Source organism: Lissotriton vulgaris, chromosome 5 (assembly GCF_964263255.1).
Source record: "Lissotriton vulgaris chromosome 5, aLisVul1.2, whole genome shotgun sequence".
Lineage (NCBI taxonomy): Eukaryota > Metazoa > Chordata > Amphibia > Caudata > Salamandridae > Lissotriton > Lissotriton vulgaris.
The window spans coordinates 161584967-161609153 of NC_141693.1; the positions used below are offsets into that span (position 1 = coordinate 161584967).

At 44.0% G+C, this 24187-nt stretch overlaps 1 protein-coding gene across 1 annotated transcript in view; it reads left to right on the forward strand.

The window, feature by feature from the left end:
- Window positions 1-24187, forward strand: part of LOC147710405 (uncharacterized) — a 97250-nt gene that overhangs the window by 25836 nt on the left and 47227 nt on the right. The window contains exons 2-3 of the mRNA XM_086919354.1: window positions 21181-21279; window positions 22328-22453. Coding sequence (XP_086775480.1) covers window positions 21181-21279; window positions 22328-22453 — 225 coding nt within the window. The remainder of the gene's footprint in view (window positions 1-21180; window positions 21280-22327; window positions 22454-24187) is intronic.

A 24187-nucleotide genomic window follows, 5' to 3' on the forward strand; every position in this document is an offset into this window, starting at 1 on the left:
GCGACTTCGGAGGCGAAAAACGGGTTATTATCTAGTAATTCCCCTATTATGTCTGCGCACGGTGTCTATGTTTAAAGACACCCTGAAATTGCACAGGAGCGTGTTGTGGGCGCACCGATTGTATATATCAGGGACACGATAGTCATAGAAATAGAAAACGGACTGCTCTTTTTCTATTTCTAGCTCATACCCTGTAAGCCACAAAATATTTTACGAGGAAGAATGTATCATTATATGTAAACCTCCACTTGTGATTTGGGTTATCAAAGGGTCACAATTCTCACACATATGATGGTGTCTAAGAGATTCTATTTTAACACAATTTATCCAGAACTTGGCATAGTGTCCTGTATAGTGAGTCAAGGACTTATCAAACAGTTTCTGTAATATTTTAACAATGCTGTCATACGTGAGTATATAGCGTCGAACAGGTCATATCTTTACACATCTATACATGAACACGATGATAATCTCATATAGATTTAGTCAAATATGCTATGGGTGCATAATATTGAGAGGGTCATGTATTTCCACAACTGTACAAAAAATGATAATGATCTCATATAGATTTGAATGCAATCAATGATTGATACATAGTTATCATGATACACTGTAATCACATATCCATGTGTATGTAAAAACATTTCGGAGACATTCTGTTATATACAGGTCAACTGACACCTGACACATTGTATATTCTGCTTCAATCATATATTCTCATTCATGTTCCCAACAATGCCACTTGTTTATTTATCTCCTCAAGTTCATTAAGGCCCTTATTCACTGTGTTTAGAGTATATCCACTTACACTCTCTTCTATTTAAGGTGTTGTGTAGGTCACCTCCCTGTGGGTTTGCTGTTACTTTTTCGATAACCCACCACCTCAAGCTGTTCTCTGAGTGTTTGAATTTACTGAAATGATCTACCAGTGGGGCTCCTTGGACTTTACAGTGTATCCGACTAATGTGCTGCAAGATCTGACATTTTATTTTCTGTGTGGTCTGGCCCACATACAGAAAACCACATGGGCACATGATTGCATAAATTAACCATGAGGTGTTACAGTTGGTGTGCTGTGTGAGTTTATATGTCTGTTCTTTGTAGTTAAACATATTACCCTCTATTGTGAGGGGACAGACTTTGCAAGACCCACATTTCCTGTGGCCGATCACTGTTGGTGTACCCCACAATGTGGATTGACTTAAGGACTGTTGTGTGGGTAACAGTGATTTGACTAAGTGATCGCGGATGTTCCTTCCCTTACAGAATGCATGTAGTGGTGGTGGGATCCCCTCCAATTCACTACTGATCAGGTGCCAATGACGGTTCACACATTTTTTATTTATTTTATTTATTTTGAAAGTTTTATATAGCGCGAACAGGATCTTTGCAGATATCAGAGCGCTTTACACGGCTGGGAATGCCAGCAAGAGAGTGGGGTTACACATAAGTAGTACAGCACATCAATAATACAAATATAACAGTTAAATGTGTGCATAGATAGTCAGTAGCATCAATAATACAGGTGGGATACATAGTCATAGAGTTCGAACAGCGAGTTAAATGTGTGCGTAGATAGTTAGTAGCGACAATAATTCAGGTGAAATACATAGTCATAGAGTTCGAACAGAGTAATACAGGTCGTAGTAGGGTCTTTCCAAATCCACGCTAATAGGTCAAGTGTATTTGGCCATAAAAATAGCTTTTACTTCTTTCTTAAAAAGTGTGAAGGAGGAGATGAGTCTGGTTTCAGGAGGGAGTGAGTTCCAGATCCTGGGTGCCATTCTTGAGAAAGAGCGTTTATATGTTTTTTCCTTCCGGAATCTTCGAGGTTTTAGCAGAAGATTGTCTGTGCCTCTAGTGTTTCTAGAGCCGCCAGAGATTGACAGCTTCTGAGTGAGATATCCGGGAGAGCTCAGATGTAGAGCCTTGTGTGTCATGCAGGCGATTTTCAAATGTATTCTGGCTTCAAAAGGCAGCCAGTCCAGTGTTTTCAAATCAGGGGTGATGTGCGAGTGTTTTTTTGATCCAGTGATGAGTCTGGCTGCAGCGTTTAGAGAGGCTCTTAGTGGTGCAGTGCTGGTTAACGGGAGACCGCAGAGGGCGGTGCTGCCATATTCAATTTGTGGGATTACTAGAGCTTGTACTGCAGTTTGGAAGTCTTTGGCTGGTAGGAAGGGTTTAAGGTTCCTCAGTGTATTGATTTGGAAGTTCGCTCCCTTAGTAGCCTTGCTGATATGATGCTGCATGTTAAGGTTGGAGTCGAGGGTTATGCCTAAAGATTTCGCTGAGTCCACTATGATGGGTTGGACATTGAGTGCCGTTAACTGTTTAAGCCAGGTTTGCGTGATGGGGATCTTCGCGGGAGGTGTGATCAGCAGGAATTCTGTTTTCAGAGCATTGAGTTTGAGGTGATTATCAGCAAGCCAGGATTGTGTGCTTCTAATCGTAGAGTTCAGTAGTAAAATGTCGTTGGGGGATTTTAATTTGAGATATAGTTGGGTGTCATCTGCGTACATGTGAAAAAATACATTGGATGCTTGAAGCAAGGTGGTGAGAGGTTCCATAACTAGGTTGAACAGGGTTGGTGATAGGGAAGATCCTTGGGGGACGCCTAACGACACAGGTATTGGAGAGGACATCAGGTTGTTACTCTTGAATTTCTGCGACCTGTTGTGTAAAAAGGAGGTGAACCACTTGAGAACAGTCCCAGAAAGACCCATTCCTGTGCTCAGAAGATCGAGTAACTTCTCATGTTTGACGGTGTCGAATGCCGAAGAGAGATCAAGCAGGATGAGGAGGCAGGTATCACCTTGATCTAGGATTTGAAGGGCGTCGTCAATTATGTGAGTCATAGCAGTTTCAGTGCTGTGTCCTGCTCGGAAGCCTGATTGATGCGGGTTGAGGAGATCAAACAAGTCGATATGTTTAGTCAGTTGTAGTTGAACGCATTTTTCCAATAATTTGGCGAGAGTGGGAATATTGGTAATGGGACGGTAGTTGTTTAGGTCGGATGGGTCGGCAGTAGGTTTCTTTAGCAAAGGTGTGACTTGTCCAACTTTGAGGGAGTCAGGGATGGTTCCTTCTTGGAGCGAGCTGTTGATGATTTTAGTCCAGAGAGGAAGGAGCAGTGGGATGAAATCTTTGACAGCGTTAGCAGGGAGGGGATCCGTGAGGTGATTGGAAGGTTTCAAGGTGTTGAGCAGTTTGCCTATTTCTTCTTCGGAGTAGGTTTCAAAGGTTGACCATGTTGCATTGTTTTTAGGTTCGGTGGGTGGGGATCCCCCCCAATTCACTACTGATCAGGTGCCAATGACGGTTCACACATTTTTTGATGGCATTACTTTTTGTATTGAACGTCGTTACACAGACTAATCTTTCTTCCTTAGGTTCTTGGTTAACACAGAGTAAGTGCTCTCGGTGATTATGCCATGCCCGTTTACAGGCCTTTTTGAGAAATCGAGTGGGATACCCACGTTCACCCAATCTTGACATCAGAAGTGAAAAAATGTTAAAATAGAATCTCTTAGACACCATCATATGTGTGAGAATTGCGACCCTTTGATAACCCAAATCACAAGTGTAGGTTTACATATAATGATACATTCTTCCTCGTAAAATATTTTGTGGCTTACAGGGTATGAGCTAGAAATAGAAAAAGAGCAGTCCGTTTTCTATTTCTATGACGATCGTGTCCCTGATATATACAATCGGTGCGCCAACAACACGCTCCGGTGCATTTTCAGGGTGTCTTTAAACATAGACACCGTGCGCAGACATAATAGGGGAATTACTAGATAATAACCCGTTTTTCGCCTCCGAAGTCGCAACTTTCTACCGCAGTTATTTTGTCCAAAACACGTTTTTTATTTTTTAAAAACTGGAAATTAGTATTATCTTGATCTATTCATGGATAAATATTTCCTTATGCAAAAGTACAAATAGTTTTGAAGCTGTTGTTTCGGGATCTATATCCAAGGAGTTAGTCCTCTCTCTATCACTATTCGTAAGAGGTGGGCTGGAATATAACCAAATGCGGAAGCGCGTTTGTCTGACCGGCGGCATCCTTGCAACACTGAGGCTTGGCTACCCTTACATGCTGACATTTTGGCAATAAGGTAACCTTTTGTATACATTATGCATTACTATTCTGCACAATATTGGAGAAAGACTTCGCTCCGTAAATCGGATCGAGTTACATCTCTTTGTTTAAAATTAAAGTGAGACCTTATTTCTTTGTGTCTCCAAAACAGCAACCTGAAATCACTAGTCGGAGCTTACCCCTGAGCGGCGTTGTAGCAAAACTAAGGCTTGGTTATCTATACGCTGCTGAAACTCCTGCAGGAAGGTAACCTTGTGTGCATACACTAAGCACTGCTTATTGTCATTATATATCGCAAATCGGATCGTATAATCTAAGTGAGACCTCTTTTTGTGTCTCCACCATACAGCTACCTGACATTATCAGCAGGAGCTCCCCAAAGTTGGAATTCAAAAAGTAGGAAGTAAACTAAGGTAAAAAATTGGGAATTTATTCCCTTATCCCTTATGTTACACTTTGGGTATTTTGTGTACTGATATTGCCATGCAATTATTTGTAGGTAATTCTTCATTTGGATACAAACTTGAAGTATTGTGCCTTCCCAATATATTTGAGGAGAGAATCTTACACTAAGGTAAACCATTTCTTCCTTAACACTGGTAAGGTTAGACACATGTGATTAGGTCTAGAAGTTTTATGAAAAAATTTGTTTTACAGGAGACTTGATTGGAAGTTGTTACTAAGGACCTCTTCCTTGTTGTTCTTCATTGAAGGGTAAGCATAGACCCTGCCCGATTATGGGCCTTTTTTTAATTAAACTTTATCCACCACGGTTGGTAATTCCTCCTCTGTCTCTTCATAGGGTTATTATTATCCCTCGGTTGCCCCCATCTGTTTTCTCCAGTCCTGATGAAGACTCGCACTCCCCAGGTTCAAATCACCGGTTGGGCATAAGACGAGTCGAAACGTCGACGCTACCTTTTTTCACCTTGAACCAATTATTCTAGATTTCATATAGTGCAAAAATCTTTGGCCATATATGTCTGGATTTAATAACATCGTGATTATAAAAAATCATGTTTGGCCAGGGACTCAATACGGCAAAATACTATATGTCCGGTATTGCTTGATAAATAATGTGAATCTATTTTTGTCTACTATTGTGAATTTCCTTTCTGCTCACTCATCACACACTTTAATCACCCTTTCTCTTTGCACGCTCCCCTTGGGCAACCACTTGTTTTTATCTATTTTTGAAATAATATATTGTGTATAAAAATGAACTGTCAAATTTGAATCAATGAATTAAACACATTGTACCCCCCTTTTATCCTTTTACCGTGGTGGAGATTTATCGTTTCCGTACTAAGACAACTGAATATATTGGAGTAGACTTGTTGCTGTTGCTCTGTACTAAAAATTCTGGGAAATAATAATTGATTAAGTCAATTATTACAATCAATAGGTTCAGGACCATTGTTTCTCCATATTATAATATACCCAGGTCCATACCTTACGGGTTACCCCATTTTTTCTTAATGGTTACTAGTGGGCTTGCAGCACTATTTCTGCTACCCACATGAGTAGCGCTGAAAGAGAGGTCTCAGGCTTGCCACTGCAGTGCCTGTGTGCAGTTTGTTAACTGCTATGTCGACCTGGCCAGTGCACCCACTTGGCAGGCCTCACCCTTCCCTTTTCTTACACATTAGGCACCCCTATGGTAGGCCCAATGTACCTATTAAGAGCCAGTATTCAGGGATAAGTCTAAGTTAGGCTTTATTCAGATACAACCATCGACATAAACAGGTCTCAACTGCAGCTCCTCCAGAGTCAGAATGCCACAGAGCAGACCATGAAGTAATATGATTCTAATTCCATTACCAAGACATGCAAATGTTCTACAAGCTATATGGTAGACATGCAAGTAAATTACAACACATCCCCTTTTCACAATTCAAGAAAATGACAATATAACACATGTTTCAATGTAATATCTAAAACATCAAAAAAAAACAAAAACAAAAGAACAATATTAAAATACAATTTAGTAGTGGATAAAGATAAACAACAAAAGAAATTGGAGGACACTAATTTCTAATATAAAACATAATCTTTGAATTTCACAGGTACATGCTTGAGTCTAGTTGAACTAGCAAAATTATCATTGCTTGCACCTCTATTCATAATTTTTCAAGTTCAAGTCTTAACGGCTCAGCCATCAAATTTGGCACTCTCTGTACCTTATGTACACAGGGTATGGATAAATTCTTTAATATAATCCGATACTCAAAACCTTTGAGACAACCAAGAGCATCTGAAAATACCTCAGGAAAATCACCAAGATATTTACTTTTAACATCCACATTATGAATTGACAAGACTTGTTCATATGAGTCGTCACACACTCTATCAATCAACGTGATCTGATCTTCTGGGTTCTTGGCGTTAGGATTTAAAATTATGCCCAAGTCACGTTGATGCCTCCAACCCAGAAGATTATCTCCTCTCACAGCCACATACACCTTCGCTACTATTTCCTTCCCTTTGAACACAATTTTTGCTGTCACATACCCCACAATATCCACACGAGACCCCCATAACTGAGAGGAGAAACATCAGGAGGTAAGAGTTTAACATTTTCAAGTCCTACAACCTCATCCTAAATTTTGTTCCTAATTAAGGTAAATGGGGAACCTGAATCAGCCATAACGTTGAATTTGTTACCATCTACAGAAATGTTACAAAATGGCATTACAATTTTGTCAGAGTCAATCTTGCCTTCACCCTCAGAAATACTTGAAATGACCACAGTGCGAATACTATCAGGGGTGTTTTAAACTGCACATCCTTTTTTTGTGGATTTGCAAACAAGAGCATATTGACCTTTAACTCCACAGCTAATGCAAACGGATTCTCTAGCATAACAGTTGGGAAAACTAGCAGAGTGAGAGAACCTGTCACATCTGTAACAGCGTATTCTTTGATTAACAGTATTATTCTTCTCATGATCAAAAGAACATTGTTGGCGTAAGTCACGTTGGTTACGTAATTGAATATCTCTGTTAGTAGTGGTGTGACCATGGATGTCCTTCGAGACAATCTTGTTTTTCGTACTTAAGGAAACTTTGGCAATGTTGTCAGAAACCTCATCATTTATATCACATTCTGACATGGTGTGCACAGCATCTTGACTTTCTTTGTACTTTCATCATGAACTTGGTCACTATTGTCACGATTTTTTGAAATTTCTTTCACCCACGAGGAGGTATTTTCAACACCTTCTACAATTGCAATGGCCTCAGATAATGTGAAATTTCTGGACAAAAGTTTTTCTTGCACTCTTGGGCTGTTGGTGCACCTCACAAGTTGATCTCTCACCAAAAAATCTGACATTTCACCAAACTCACATATACGTGCCAATGTTTTTAAGGAAGCAACGTAGGTTCCCACACGTTCAGTATTACCTTGGATTCTTGTGAAAAACCTATGACACTCCAAAACAACATTGATTCGAGGTCCAAAATATCTTTCTAACATAGTCATCGACATCTCATATACATATGTAGGTTCACCATCACCAATAGTTATGAGGTCCATGCTGTCATAAATATTTCTGCCTTCCACACCTAAATTATGCAGTAATATGGCTTGCTTCCTGAAAGCTGAAAATGTCTCTCCCCCAATTGCTACTATATATGAGTCAAATAAATTCCTCCACCTTTTACAGGGAAGGAGGATTCTCCTTCTTCAGACAAACATGCTGGAGGTTGAGACATGCTGGTAGAAGTAGCCATAACTGTTATCCACAAAATAACCCAAACAATTTATTATAGTCACAATGTAAAATTCTCACAGTAAGTAAAATTTCCAAAAGTGTGATGAATATAGTCACAAGGTAAACTTCTCACTGTAAGTAAAACTTCCAAAATGTGATACAATTGTAGTGGAAGATGATCTTTGCATCGTAAAATGAATCGCGCTGATTTTACTATGTAAAAACAATGTTCCGATCTAATTTGCTTCACCTTCGCTGTAAAATTAAACTCAGCCCAATCCAAAATGGCCGCCACACGTGTCATGTGATGCGTGACGTTTGCAACGTGACGTGTGACGTGTATAACCTCAGCGTCTGAGTCCAGGATGCAGGCACTCGGAGTGGAGTACAGAATCAAGAAGAAAGAAGGCGTTGAGTAGGCATAGAGAACAAGCAGGACGCAGGGTGCGCAAGAGCACAGCCCGCTATGGCATTTGAAAGTGAGCAAGTTAGTAAACTGCCACTTACTTTCTAATTAGATCCAGATGAAATTCCACAACTCCATAAATAATAAGTGCAATCCAGCGATAGTCAATGAGTGATACGATATGATCACCATGTAATCCAAAATTCTATAAAATCCAAAATGCTGTGTTGTTGATGAAAATCCAATTCCAATCCAAGGTTTTCAATTTAGAAGAATGGGTTCACAGGGAAATTGATGGTTGAAGCTTGTCCCCAATCAAGAGCCCCTCGCCGCCAGTATTAAAAGCCAGTATTCAGGGATAAGTCCAAGTTAGGCTTTATTCAGATACAACCATCAACATAAACAGGTCTCAACTGCAGCTCTTCCAGAGTCAGAATGCCACAGAACAGACCATGAAGTAATAGGATTCTAATTCCATTACCAAGGCATGCAAATGTTCTACAAGCTCTATGGTAGATATGCAAGTAAATTATGACAGTACCCCCTGGGCAGAGTGCAGTGTATGTGAAAGGTAGGACATGTACTAGTGTGGGTAACATGTCCTGATAGTGAAATACTGCCAATTTAATTGTTTCACTATTGAATGGCTATCTTTCCCATAGGCCAGAATGGGGAATGCCGTGTAGCATGTCTACCCGCATATCTTCCCATAGAAAGAAGATGGAAAATTGGAATCTGGTATCCCTGAACTCAGAATTTAATAACACATCTTTTAGGAGGGGTGGTTTTTACATTCTGTGTTTGAAAATAGCACTTTTAGAAAGTGGCTTTTTTCTTGTTCAACCCTTCTGTGTGCCTCTGCCTGTTTGTGGATTGACTGTCTGATTTGAGAGTGACAGGAGCTGAGGTGGCTCCAGGAGTCTGGGTGAGTCAGCACTAGGATGAATAGACCTATCTGCATTTGGAGTGGTGGGAGGAGTAGCACCTGGGCCTGGATAGGGCTGTGCCTGCCTTCTGCAATGCTGGCTCCACCTCCAGTGGTGTGTCTGATGAACCTGGCCCACACTGACAAAGGAAGAAGTTGTGCACTGGCAGAGTGAACACAGACCTGGTTTGGACTGTGTCCAGGACCCCTCACAAATAGTGAACAAAGACTTTTGGGGTAAAAATATGTGAGCTGAAACCCCTAAACTTTAGACTACTTTAGAATCAAGGAGGAACATTTGCTGAGGAGAATGGCTGAAGAGCTGAAGGAGAAGTACTGCCCTTGCTGTGTGTCTGGGTTTGGCCTGCAGTTGCTATTTCTGCCAAAGGAAGGAGAAGGACTTTGCTGTGTGCTGTGTCCCCTACTTGAAGAAAGGACTTTGCTGTGTGCTGTGTCCTAAAACGAAAGTCTCCAAGGGCCTGAGAAGAGCTGGCCTCCTGTTGTGGAAACACAGGGATATAAATGTTTCCAAGACTACTTTGTGATCAAGAGGAATCCCTGCCAAAGAAGATCATCTGAAGAGACTAAGGAGAAGTACTGCCCTTGCTGTGTGTCTGGGGATTGCCTGCAGTTTGGTGTTTCTACTGAGGAGAGGACTAAAGGACTTTGCTATGTGCTGTGTCCCCTGCTTGAAGAAGGAATTTGCTGTGTGCTGTGTCCATCTAAAGAAAAGTCTCCAAGGGCCTGAGAAGAGTTGGCCTCCTGTTTCTGAAGTCCCAGGCACAAAAGGACTTCGCCCCAGCTTCCCTGAACTTCCTTGCTGGGAGTTCCAAACTGCTAGGAGGGCCTGTAACTGTGTGTGAGGCCTGTTTGCTGAAGGGAGATGGAAGCGTAATGTAATGAGAGAAGCGTGATGCCTCCCCAGCAGCTGTTGTCGCATCATCGAGGAAGCATGTCACCACTACAGCTGTTCACCATCGCATCACTGGAGAAGCGTGCCGCCGCACAGAGCGTGCCGTCGCATCACCAAAGAAGCATGTCACAGGGCCGTCGCATCACTGAGGAAGCGTGCTGCTGCTAATCGTCGCTGCAACACCAGAGAAGCATATCGCAGTCACCGAGGGTGTCATCGCATCACTGGAGAAGCATGTCTCAGGGCCTGTCAAGGTTCAGAAAATCACAGAGTTCACCGCACGGCCTTCGGGCATGCACGCATCACCTCTACGTTGTCGCATCGCAGTAAAGACGCCATTTTCTCCCATCACACCGGATCGTCGCAATGCTTCGAGGGGCCATGTTGTCGCATCGGACCCGGAGCACAGGAAGAATCTACGCATCGCCTTCTCTGCGACCCTTTTGTTTGCTTCGCATTACGCATGCCAGGTACTTTGTGAGTAAAGTGTCTCATTTCATCACCTACAAGTTTATTTTTGCAACAACCTTTCTAAAGACATTCTACTTAGTTTTTGAATGTTGGATTTTTGTTGTTTTTGTCTTGTTTAGTTTAGATAAAGATATTTTATTTTTCTAAATTGGTGTGGCGTCCATTTGTGGTGTTTTCACTGTGTACTGTGACTGCTGGTACACATACTTTACACATTGCCTTTGGGTTAAGACTGCCAAGCTACCAATGGGGTGAGCAGGGATTATCTAAGGAGTGTATCCCCCTTACCCTGACTAGAAGCAAGGGTCCCTATTTGGACAAAGGTACCTACCTCTGCCAACTAGAGACCCACATTTCTAACATTGGTGGCAGCGGTGGGATTTGAACTTGTATTTGTACTTGACCCACAGTGATTGGTGTACATCACTAGATTAATGCAGACCACTACGCAACCACATACTGTATTAGATTTTTTGGTTGTATTTTTGATCCCTGAGTCATCCACACATCATGTCCCAAAATGGTAAAGCAGCAAGGGAGAAGGCAGAATTGGAGTTTAGCATTGAGGAGTTGTATTCCTACAAGATGGATCAACTGAAACAATTTTGAAAAGATTTGGGATGTCCCACAAGAAGCGGCGCTAAAGAGAATGAGCTACAGAAGGCCTTAAAAGCCTAATGGGAGGCCAAATAAGCTGAGGAGGCAGATGATGCAAATGTGTATGAAGATGATACCAATGTGGATGAGGATGGGTTCAGGTCACAAGATTTGCCTGTGCCAAGGGCAGCTTCGTGTCTGCCAGTGTCCATTCCGCAGGAAGTCTCTCCAGAGAGGAGCGGGAGAGAACCAGAGGATCAGAGAATATGAGCTGGAGGTCATGTAGCTCCAGGCCAAGGCGGAGGAGAACAAGATGGCTTGGAAGAAAAGAGATTGCTTTTAGAGAGTGAAAAGAGGGCAGAGGAGAGCAAAAAATCTCTCTCCCTGGAGGAAAAGAAATTGCTTTTGGCTCATGAGTTGAGCATGAGAGAACCGGACATTAAGGTCAAACAATTTGAGTCCAGTTCAAGTGGTGGCAGTGCACAGCCAGTGCAATGAGGTAAGGTGTACATACCCAAGGATTTAGTGCAGAATTTCCATAAGGGAGAGGGTATTAATGCATGGTTTTAATCGTATGAGCTTGCATTGAATATGAATGAGGTACCTGGGACGAACTGGGGGGCGGGCCTATGGAAACACTTTGAGGCTTCTGGAAGGGCTGTTTTACCACCTTTAGAGAAGGAGGGTACCCTGACCTATGCCAAGATAAAGGAGGCCTTAAGCCTCAAGTATGGGCTCACCCCGGAACAGTACAGAGTGAGTTTCAGGAACTTCAAGAAGCAGGATTCAGACACTTGGGTTGAATGTGTGAGGGTGCACATGTGTGTACTGGAAGGTTGGCTAAAGGGCAGCAAAGTTTATGATTATGAGGGGCTCTACCATCTAATTAGTTGGGAGCACTTGAGCTGTCTATGTGTTCCAGAGCTGCACCAGCATCTTTTTTACAGTAAGTTAACTGATCCCAGTGAGCTTGCTGAGGAGGCAGACTGCTGGACCAGCAACAGGTACCACAAGGGGATTGTGGGTGCCACATCCAAAGGTGGGCAGGGTCTCCAGCAGAAGAGTGGGGGGACAAAGGTAACCAAAAGGAGTTCTCTAAAGGGCACCAAAACAGTTCAGAGGGAAAGGAAATCCAGCCCCCCCAGCCTAAGATGTCACAGCCCCCTAAGGGCGGACATAACTTCCAGGGTCTCCCCAGGTGTTACAATTGTGGTGAGAAGGGCCTCATTTCCCCTAGGTGCACCAAGAAATCCCAAGCATTAACTGATGCTCAGACACCGGGTTTAGTGAGTGCCGCTTTGGGAGAGGAATTAGTTTCCAGTGAAGGAGAGGAGCAAGTAGTTATGACACTTGTCTCTTTAGAAAACAGAGAGATGGTCCAGGAGACCTACCTGCCTGAGAACACAAAAAAATACAGGCAGTGGGTGATCATCAATGGGAGGTGGGTGGAGGCTCTGAGAGACACAGGAGCCAGTGTGACATCTGTTAGGTGTCAGTGGGTGACTAAAGAGCAAGACATTCCCAATGCACTTCACCCTGTAGTTGCAGCAGACATGTCTGTGCGCCTCTGCAATATGGCGCTAGTTCCCTGTGAGTGGGGGGGTCTCAGGTTCTTTGAAGGTCGTGGTTAGTCCATCCATGCCTGTAGACTGCTTGGAAATGACCTAGAGAGTTCCTCCTGCCTGCACATAAACAATCATTGGCCTTTTGCTGTTTTCATGTGTGCTGCACAATACAGCACACACGAAAACAGCAAAAACTAGGAGAAAGTAAACATTTCTCCTAGTTGCCCCAGGGCAAGACCAGGGATCTTAATTCTGGCTCCGCCTCTTATTTACACTACCCTTGCGAATAGGGGGCAGTGTCAAAATCAATGTGTGTTGCGGTGGAACGCCCACAGCAACACTCATTGTCCTCCCCTTTCATGCTAAGCATAGTGTGAAAGGGGGCCCTATTTACAAATCAGCATTAAGCCACTTTAAGTGTCTTAACGCTGCCTTTTTAAATAAGGCAAAGCCTCCATTGCCACAGGAAAGTCATAAAAAGTGATGTTCCCGTGGCGATAGGGGCTTGTAACTATGTCCCTAAATTTCTTTTTGAATATTTCAATAACTGCTAGACTGATTTTCATCTCACCATGAAATGATTATGAGACTGTCTGGATAGAGCGTGCCTTGTTACTGTGAGTCTATATATTGTTAAATATTTTTTTTTTAAAAGGGGCATAGAGCTCACCCATTACTTTCCATTGGTTGGCTTCAGGATCACTCACATTTGCTTGCACAGTGCTTTCAGTGGGATAAAAAAATTGGGGGTCTCTCAAAGGGGCATGGCCGATGTAATTAATGGCATGGATTAAAAACACTTATGCTAAAAATCTGTGCCTAGCATAGTTTGCCATCCAACTGGCATTTTGCTGCTTCTGTTATTAAATCCAGATATATAACACAACAAGTAACATTCCGCCTACAACAAGCAACGACTATTGGCTTTGCCAATGATTGTTAGCTGCATAAGATAAATAATCAACAACTATGGCTTTGTTGTAAATAACACTGAAAATGCTTCCTTCTGAAATGATGAGACTGTAAAAGAACTTTAACGAGTCTTTGAAGTTACATCAAAGGCAAGGATGGGTGGTACTGCTGCAGATTGAAGATTTTTTTTCACCCTGATGGTGATGGCAAAAATGGAGAGTCGATAGGGACCCGTCTTAGCACCTGATTTGTACCGGCAGAACCTAGACCACTTAAAGCCCTGGCCTTGGTTCTCATTGGTCAGTGGGCCCCTGGGCTTACTTTCCCTTTGTGTGTTTGTTCTTTTGATGCAACATGGATAAAAGTACTGATGGATCTCTTTACACGTGTCCTTCTACTGTTCATACTTGGACTGAGTCACTTTTTGTTTTTCTTTCCCCCTGAGGTCGCTTCTTCATCGTCATTGCTTACCTTTTTGCTTCCACCTTCCTGGTTCAGTGCCGAAACAACTCAAATATTTATTTTGCTTTTGTAAAATATACTTTGGGCCTTATCATGGTGGCGGTGCAGGCACTGCCGCAACAGGGGTCTGACTGACCCATTACAACTTGAGTGGTTGGACCACATTGGCACTGCCACATTTGCCATTTTGCGGCCGTCTTGAGGCTGCAATGTGATTGGCTGGGCAGCTACGGCCACACCAAGAATATTACAAGTTTCACAGCTACGTTTTTCATGGCAGTGGGAAATGCAGCAGTGAGGAAATAAATGGGGCCCTGCAGGGCCCCCCTGTGCCTCTGCGCTAAGGGGTGTATGCACCCCAGTTTCTGCAGGGCATGGACTACCTTTGATGCCTTTGATGACCTTTGATGCTCCCATTGTGGGTCTGCATGCACCCCCAGTTCCTGCAGGGTATGGACTTGACAGTCATGGCACTGCAGGAACTACCTTTGATGCTCCCATTGTGGTGCTTTTTTCAAAGGCACTGCCAAAGAACTGCCCACCAGTGACTTTAAGGGCCTTATTATGACTTTGGCGGTGTGGGAGCGGGGCTGCTACACTTTATTTTCCCCGACCCTCTTCTCTCCATGTTGGTTATTTAGATTCCCTATTCCATCGATTTCACCTTGAGGTAATGTACTCTACTTTACGGACGAGTGCAGCGGGCGCGACGAACGCGCGCCGAAGTCGCACATAAGTCAAGCCCGTCTGCGCCCGTCCGCGGCAGTCCGGGGCCTGGGGCCACGACCCCTGGACCAATCATTAAATACTCCTCTTCTACACTGCTGTCACTTAGACCCCCCGACAGCGCTGGACTCGCCCCGCCTGCTCATACCTTAAAACGTGCTGCCTCTCATGGTATTCTGAAGTCCGAATACATTCCTGGCAAAGCTCCCAAGTTTAAGCCCTCCTTACCTTCTGCAACCCCTCGTAACTCAGAGACCACTCTTAAATGTCTATATTTAAATACCAGGTCCATGGTTAAACACTACCTGGATATCTTTCTCCTGCTCCAGGTCGATCAACCAGACTTTCTATTCCTCTCTGAGACCTGGCTTAATGAAGGATCCCTGCCTGACATTTTAGCCGCTGTTCCTTCGAACTATTATATTCTGCATGCCGACAGACCAGCCGGCAAAAGAGGTGGAGGGGTCGCTGCGATCATTCGCAGCTCCCATAAAGTCTCTTTTTTACCATCTCTAGACTTAATTGGATCAGATAATCTGATTTTTAAACTGGACACTAACTCAGGATCATTACTCCTGATCCTTTTATACCGCCCCCCTCAAACTATGCCCACATTCAATGCATCCTTTGCAGAACAACTTGCTCCCTTGACAATCTCCCACGATAAAATCGTGCTCTTGGGAGATTTCAACCTCTGGCTGGACTCTACTGAGTCTGACCCTCAGGCAGCCACGTTAAAAGAAACCCTTTTGGACATGAACCTCATTCAACATATTCATCTTCCTACTCATGATAAAGGGCATAGCTTAGATCAAATTTGGTCTCAAAACATCCTCCTTGCTATTAAGTCCATCACGCCCTGCATTTGGTCGGATCATTATTTGATCAACTTCACCATGACCATTGAAAGTAGTAGAAGGTCCCTACCCCAGCCAGGAGGAAAAACTAGACTGTGGAAGAATGTTGACATCCCCACTTTCATTGGATCCTTAACCTCCTCCCCTCCCTCACTTGACCAGGGCATTGATGAAATGGAAAAAGCTTTCTCAGGGTGGCTACTTCAGGCAGCTGATGTTTATGCTCCCTGCACCAACTTTCCCCGCTCTCGCCCCAATGACGCTCATAGGTGGTTCACACCTCTTTTGAAAACCATCAAGCTCGAAGTCCGTCAACTGGAGCAAAAGTGGCGAATAGCCTATTCAGAACAAGACAGGGATAACTATTGCAAGGCTCGCAGGGACTACCAAAAGCTCATCCTGAAACATAAAACCGAATACTTCTCTGAAAAAATTCTCAAAGCCCACAATAAATCCAGAGAACTGTTTAACATAGTGGAAAACCTCAGTACCAGCGACAGAACCTCCCTTCCGATAATCCCCACCCAGGAACTCTGCAACTCACTTACCTCCTTCTTTTTTGATAAAATCTGCACCATCAAACAAAGCATCTCTACCACTCAGCCTCCTCTTCTGGTTTCAGACATCTCTCATAATCCTGCCACCCTGGACTCATACCCCCCTATTGACAATGCCATCCTATCCAAACTTCTTACAAAGGTCAAATCCGGCTCCCCCGATGACATCTGCCCCCCCACATCCTAAAAGAAGTGGGCACCTACATCCCCGAGGGCTTACTTCCCCTGTTAAACGGATCACTCACACAAGGGAAAGTCCCAAACAACTTTAAAAAAGCCCCCCTTATTCCCCTTATAAAAAAGACAGGAGCCAACCCGCTAGATCCACTTAACTACAGGCCTATTTCTTTGTTGCCATACTGTGCCAAACTTCTGGAGTCCCATGTTTGTGACAGTATTTCCACATTTCTGGAAAAATCAGAGTACCTTGCACCTAACCAGGCCGGCTTCCGCCCTTGTCATTCAACTGAAGCAGTCATTCTTTCAGTGCAGAATACCTTGAGGCGGAATGCGGACAAGGGGATCCACCAGGCTCTGGTGCTGTTGGACCTCTCTGCTGCGTTCGACACGGTCGACTATACCATCTTGGTCGACCGTGTCGAGCAGGCAGGCCTCAGGGGCCCGGCACTGAGCTGGATCCGCTCGTTCATTTCTGGCCGAACTCAATCGGTTAGACTGGGCACTTTCACAGCTCCGACCATATCCACCATCTGCGGAGTACCTCAAGGCTCTTCGCTATCTCCCCTGCTTTTTAATTTGTACCTGCGCCCCCTTTTGTTCTCCCTTAGAAACGCAAAGGTAACCATCTTCAACTATGCAGATGATTTGCAGCTCATCTTTCCTCTTAACACCAAGGACTCAGTGGTAGAATTTCAAAACACCATGTCCCACATACTGAGTTGGATGAGCTGCAATCATTTGAAACTTAACCCAGGAAAGACCGAACTGGTCTTGCCCGGACAGAGTATGCACAGTTGGAATCCCAGCTTCTGGCCCTCCTGTATGGGTGCCCCCCCATCTAAGTCACCCTCGGTCAAGAGCCTGGGCATTTACATCAGTGAAGACCTTTCCTTAAAAAAACAGGTGGGAGCAGTCGTCTCCTCCAGTTTTTTCCAGTTGAAAACAATCAAAAAAATTGCCTGTTTCTTCTCTTCTGCCGCCCTCACTCAGATCGTCATCTCCTTGGTCCTGTCCAGATTGGACTTCTCTAACAGTCTCTATCTTGGGCTCCAAAAGGGAGAGCTCAGACGCCTCCAGCTGGTTCAGAACCAAGCAGCCAGACTTCTTTTGAACATCCCTAGAAGGCAATCAGTCAGACTTGGCCTGAAACAGCTACACTGGTTGCCGGTGGAGCAACGCGTGGCCTTCAAAGCGGGCTGCATTCTATTCAAATCTCTACATGACATTGGTCCCCAATTCATTAGAGACTTATTCCAAAGATACAGCCCTCCCCGCAACCTCCGGTCCACCCATAAATCCCTCCTGATTGTTCCTCCGTACAAGAGGAAGCGTCTCGGAGGCAGCTGCTTTGACCACCTTGCAGCTGCCTTCTGGAACTCTCTCCCCCCTCACCTAAAACTAAGTGATAATCTCCTCAGTTTCAGACATCTCTTGAAGACCTGGCTTTTTTCTCAGGCACATCATTGAGCTGCTTTTTTCTACTAATTGACTGACGCGCCCTGTTCCTTCCTACAGCGCCATGAAGCCTCCGGGCGTACGAGCGCTCAATAAATGATAATTAACATTAACATTAACATTAACTTTTCCCAATAGAATCTTTGCCCCTAGTTCATTCGGTTCTAATAAGCTTGAGCTTTGTGAGGTTGAACTTGCTGATTGGGCGTCATGTGCATTTCAGGGGCAGACCATGCACGCCATGCACCTGACCATGCACCATGCACCATGCACCAGACCATGCACGCCATGCACCTCATGTGCATTTCAGGAGCAGACCATGCACGCCATGCACCTGACCATGCACCATGCACCATGCACCAGACCATGCACGCCATGTACCTCATGGTGCAGAGGCACGAGTGGGACCTGTAGGGGCCCCTTTTTCTCCTCACTAACACACTTTTCATGGTGGTCGCACCGCCATAAAAATTGTGGCAGTGAGGAAACTCATGATTAAGTATGGGCGAATTTTGCGAATCTCGCGTTCGCGAATTTTGCGGATTTGCCAACTCGCAATCCGCAAAATCCACGAATTCTCGCAAATTTGCGGATTTTTTTTTGTGTGTGTACGCAAGGATTTCTGCCAGTTTGCGAGGGTTTCGTACCAGTTGGCAATTGCGAACTTACATTTCGGCTCGCAACGGTCGCGATTATGTTGTTTCTACATCTGGTTCATCATCACAGGTTCCCAGCACCCTCTGTTTCACCACTGCAACCCTCTGTTACATCAATGCCACCCTCTGGTTCATCATCACTGTAGATTATGGGGGGGAAAAGCAAGCACACCAGCCCTGCTTCAACTGACATGAATTAATTTGGGTTAGTTTATTAATGTGTCACTGTTTTAAAATTCCAGTCTGGCACCTGCTTCCTTATCTGTAATTTGCTTTCTGTTGCAGTGCATTTTTTTTTCCAGGACCTTTGTGGCCTACTTGTAGCTATTCTATGAGCCTGCTGTGAAGGTCAGAGCAGGGTCATACAATAGTTGCAACTAGCAACTGAATTCTGGAGGGGCCCCAGTCAGGAAGCACTACAGGGAATTGTTACTAATGATGAGTTTGAACTCTTGCACCTGCCGAGTGCTTTCAGTTTTGCAAAACACGTTTTACTGCAATTTCGCGGGATTTGCGGGCGCGAACACTCGCGAGATCGGATTCGGAAGCCGCGAATTCGTGCGAATATGCAATTTGTTTTTTGCGGCGTGTTAGTTCGCAAGGTTTTGTGCGTTTTTGTGAGCCGCTCGTAGCGCAAGGCGCGAAGTTACCCTCGCGGTCGTTCAAGGGCGCGGCCATCTTGTTTGCCTGACGTATTTCCGATTCCGGGCGCGAAGTGTAATCTCGCAAAGTGTGTGGCTCTCCAGTACAGTTTCGTGAGTGTTCGCAAGGAAAATCTCGCGCGAACTTACCCGCGCGGTCATGAACGGGCGCGGCCATCTTGTTTCTCATTCATTGCTATGGTTCTGGGCATGGTCTTTGTATCCTCTGTCAATCTCTGCCATCCTTTGCTTGTTTGAAGTTTTTTTTGATCTATTTTACTTATCATCTATCCCTCTATTTTTCTAGCCCTATATTTTTGTGTTTACTGCTACTTTTGGTTAATTTAAACTACTTTTTTAAACTCTTTTCTTTTCTTCTCTTCCCTATTCTATTTTCTTTATTCCTTTCCGCCCAGACCATGGTGAAGGGAGCCGGGAAGCATCCCGAGAAGGGGAAGGGTCCCGCACCCCGTGTCCGGCTCCCGTGCGGGCGTTTGAGGGGGGAGGAGGTCATACCCAGGGAGATCTTTACCCCGGAGGAGGTGGGCCAACTCATTTTTTATGTTCAGCGCCGCCTCCCCAGGACCATCATGGGAGGCGGCAAGATCAGTGCCGGGTACGGGGTCCGGGAGCGCCGGAAGCGGTGGGAGAAGGTGTGCCAGGCCATTTACCACCACTCTCGGGTCTGGCGCACCTACAACCAGGCCACCCACTGCTGGACGGATGTCCTGACCCGTGAGCGAGATCTGCTCGACCTCCTTGGCCTTGAGATCCCCGGGCTTGGTGAGTAGTAGTAGCTATTTCTTTACTACTATGTTTTCTCCTGCTGTGTTATTATATTGCAAATTTTTGTTTTTTACCAAGAGCAATAATGCTGCTCATTACATTGTAGGTAAATTATATTTCAAAATCTTCTGTGCATTTCAGGTACACTGCTCTCCTTCTTCTCAGTAGTGTTGCTACTATGCTTATTTGTTTTAGATTTTGTGTTCATTTCATTGGCCTGTGAAATTATGTATGAGTGTAGTTTAAAGAACTGCGTAATGCTACACACTAAGGTTCAGATTTTTAATTACCGGCGCATCCCTGCAAAGTAGCAGGGATGCGCCAGTAATTGTGCGTCACGCCACCATCACCCATGGTGCGCCGTATTTACAATGCGGCGCACCATGGGCCCAAAATGTCACCAAAGCGTTACGCATCTGTGCCGTAAAGGCGGCGCATTGCTGGAGTTGCGTCGCAACGATGGTGCAGCTCCATCAATGCTCTGGGGTGCCCTATCTCCCCAATGCTGCGTCAAGCCGTACGTCTGCTTCAAGCAGGCGCAGGGTTTGAGTCAAGCATCATTGTCCTCAAAGTGACTGATTGAAATCTTGTAGATTTCCCTCAGCCACTTTTAGGATGCGTTCCTGCGCAGGAACGCCCTCCCTTGCGCCGGAACGCCCCCTATTGGCGCAGGGCTTTACAACGTGATGCATCTCCCATATGCGTCACGTTGTTAATATACGCCGCACCATTGCGCCTATTTTGTGCTGCCGCTGCGTCACAAAAGTCACGCAACAATGGAGCAAAAGAGCCGCAAGGGGCTTCTAAATCAGCCCCTACAGACTCAAGTCCAGTCCTTCCTTTGTACACATGGCGATAAGAAGAAATAGTGGTGGTGGATTGATAGTGTGAGTATTTTAATGACTGGTTAATGTAGTAGGAAACTTTAGTGTTGTCGCTGATCTTCAATCACGATGAACTTTGGCTGTCACTTCGCGTGCTGCGGACTGCTGCCTGCCAATCCTAGGCAAACCTTTTTAGTACTTTGTTTAGTGAGTTACATAAGGTAATTTCCAATTCGACGGTCCGCAAATCAAGCAATACTAAAGTAATAACGTAGTCGACCACATGAGATTGGTCAATAATATATCCCGTGGAGTAGTTGTCTATTTGCTATTTCGCAAAAATATTTTGTTAGTTCTTTTGAAATGTTTGATTTTGTTGACAAATATCATCCATGTTTTCTGTTTTTCTTTATTTCATGTTGTACATCAGCTTCCCCCAGGGGCAAGAGGAGGACACAGGGGGAGGAGGAGGGTGCTGTTGACGATGCAGGCCAGGACCGGGCAGGCGAGGGCTCCTTTGCTGGCCCCAGTAAGTTTTAATTTTAATATAGAGTACTTATTTTTTCCTAGCGTTCCTCATTCGATTTTTTCTAAATCGTCTTTGATCTTCTTGTAGACAGGATCTAAATTCTTATCCTGCCTCGACTATGACTCTGTGTGGTATTACTAGATTATTCTTATTAGTCTGTCTGTGTAGCTAACTAAGATTGCACACAGAGTGCAGTCCTCTGGGATTGTCCATAATGTCTTTTCAAGTATTCTAAATGTTTATGCTTTGACAATTGCCAACAATAAAAAGGTGAATGACCACCAAGAAAGAATAAGATACTACTTTACTTTTGGTTTGGATAGGAGGACAATCCATTCTACTACTGTTGCAGGGACAAATCTGCACAAACAGAACTATGGACACTAAATAATGCATTGCTTAGCTTATCAATTATAATAGGTGCTGTTAGACTTTCCACATACCTCAGTGATAACAGACTTTGTAGTTGAACCCCCAATCTCCTTACTGACTAGATAGTGTGGCAGAGTCATTTAGCTCCCAAAGTCACCGATGGCAGAGGCACGGACTTATGCTTGCAAAAATTCCAAAACCTTCAGCTCATCCACTCTAGTCTGGAGGACCAAAAACCACAGAGTCTATTTGAGTTTAAAATCTTTATTAAAAGTAAACACATTTATTGAATTCAAGTTTGTCATAAAAGTAAACGTTTAACTGGAAATGGAAAAGTGCTTAATGCTGACGATTAATTGGACACATTTCTTGTGGTCGAGCCGAGCTCTCACCTGGTTTGAACTTGATCCTGCTCGTGTTCTTAGAAGTCAAGCTTCTGTCTGTTAGGAGAAAAAGTGGTGCGTGTTAAAAATAAAAAGCAAGCATTCATCAGTTGTGCCAAAAAGTGCAGCAAGACAACAGCCTTCCCTGGAAAAAGGGACATTTTTACTTTACAGTAGACAGTCACAAATTATTAAATTGTATACTGTTTTTTTCACATTTCTTTCTTCCTCCTAGACCAAATATTATATAGTAGTGAGTGGTGTATTCTAACATTATTAAATGTACTTTGTAGGTGGAACATCTGGAGGCGGGGCCAGCGTCGAGGTGGTGGTGGCATTGGACGAGGACAACTCTGGGGAGGAGGCGGTGGAAGTGCCGGACAAATCTGTGGGGGATGACACGGTGGTGGCGGGCAGAGGTAAGCTATACATTCCTTACTCATTTGAGATTGAAGACTGCAGAGTGTGCTTTCTGCACGGGTGTATTATAAATAAACCAGGTAGTAGCCTCCTCTAAATGTACTTCGACTTAGCTGTGAAGTTTTTGGCGAGAGGAATCCCAATCAGATCTGAGGTGAACTTGATGGAAGGGATGAATGAAAAGCGAAAGAAGGGTGTAAGTAAGTGTGGAAGGACGAGAAATGTAATGATGACTGGCAAAGAATAATGATATGTGTTTGCTTGGTCCCCGAGGTGGCTGGGAAGGAAAGAATATGGTATGGTGCATGGCTGGGTGAATGATGAAGCAAGGATGGGTGTAAGGAGAACAGTCTGGGTGGGTGAAACAGAAACTGTATGTGTGCATATACTTTGAATGGATGGATGCCTGGATCATTCATGGTACTATCTGACTCTTAGATAGCATATGTGTATCTAGAGAGAGTAGACGGTCACTGGATGAACTAAGTGTTACTTTGAAGAGCATGTAACACCGCACCGCACGTCCGTTCCAGTGTAGGAAAGGCAAGGAAAAGAAGTTGTAATTTTGTCCAAATACTACCATGAATAGTAGCAGTAGTTTGTATTGCAACTGCAAGCACCGCATATATCCGGTTATTACGGTGGACACTCCCTACCTCTCTTAATAACTTTAGTTTAGTAGTAGTACGTCATTCATGTGTGGGGGTATCACTGTTCGCTCAATAATAAGCAAAGCACCTAAAGTCATCCCATATGTCATCAAATACATCCCATGTGAAGTGATAGATAATCAGATTATTTAGCTTCTTTATTTTCCTTTTCTAATACTCATTTGCACTGTAGGGTGAAAGCTAAATTAATTAAGCAGTAGCCCTTTTAACAGAGTATTCTCAGTGCCACCCGTAATAGAAAAGTAAGAGCTTCACCACCTGCATGTACTGGACCCGTATAGTAACGCAAGTCTGTCTCACTCACCATGGTGTGCGTCTGTTTTTCTCGGGTGCAAGTTCACTGCGCTGGCATTATGCCGGCTTGCATAAGATAACGTACCAATTTTCCTAAATAAGAGAGAAGAAGAAGAATAAGACTGGTGTACTGTCATAGTCAACTGTAATGGAAGTCCATAGTGCTTGTAGAATTTGTTCCTTAAACTCCCACTAATGTTAGAGCAAGGATGAAGAAGTCGGAGGTTACATAGATACTGTCCTCAATAGTTATGTACTGTGCTTTCAATTTGCTACTTGTACTGTAACAACTTTCTGCTCAATCATTTTGTGTTAATCTTAAGGAGCATTGGTTACAGACTATGGCCCACATGCATCAAGCACTTTTTCATTCGCAAACGGTGCGATTCCTTAAAATCGGCCGTTTGCGAATGCAAAAGTGCTTTTGGGATGCATGAAGCAATTTTAGAATTCGTAACATGTTTGCGAATTCTAAAATTGCAGGTGCTTTTAAGAAGTCGCAGATGTGCGATTTCTTAAAAGCAATGCATCATTATTTTAAAAAGTGAAAATTCGCAAATAGGGTGCCAAATTTACCGAGTGGTTGAACCACTCGGTAAATTTGGAAAAAGTGTTTAAAATGTTGAAAATGCTTTTTTTTCAACATTCATGTTACGGACACACATGTCCTTAGGACATGTGTGTGTGCAACATGATGCGAAAAATACATTTCAGGGGTGCATGGGGGGGTCCTTTGGACCCCCCCCCCTGCACCCATGAAATTTTCTA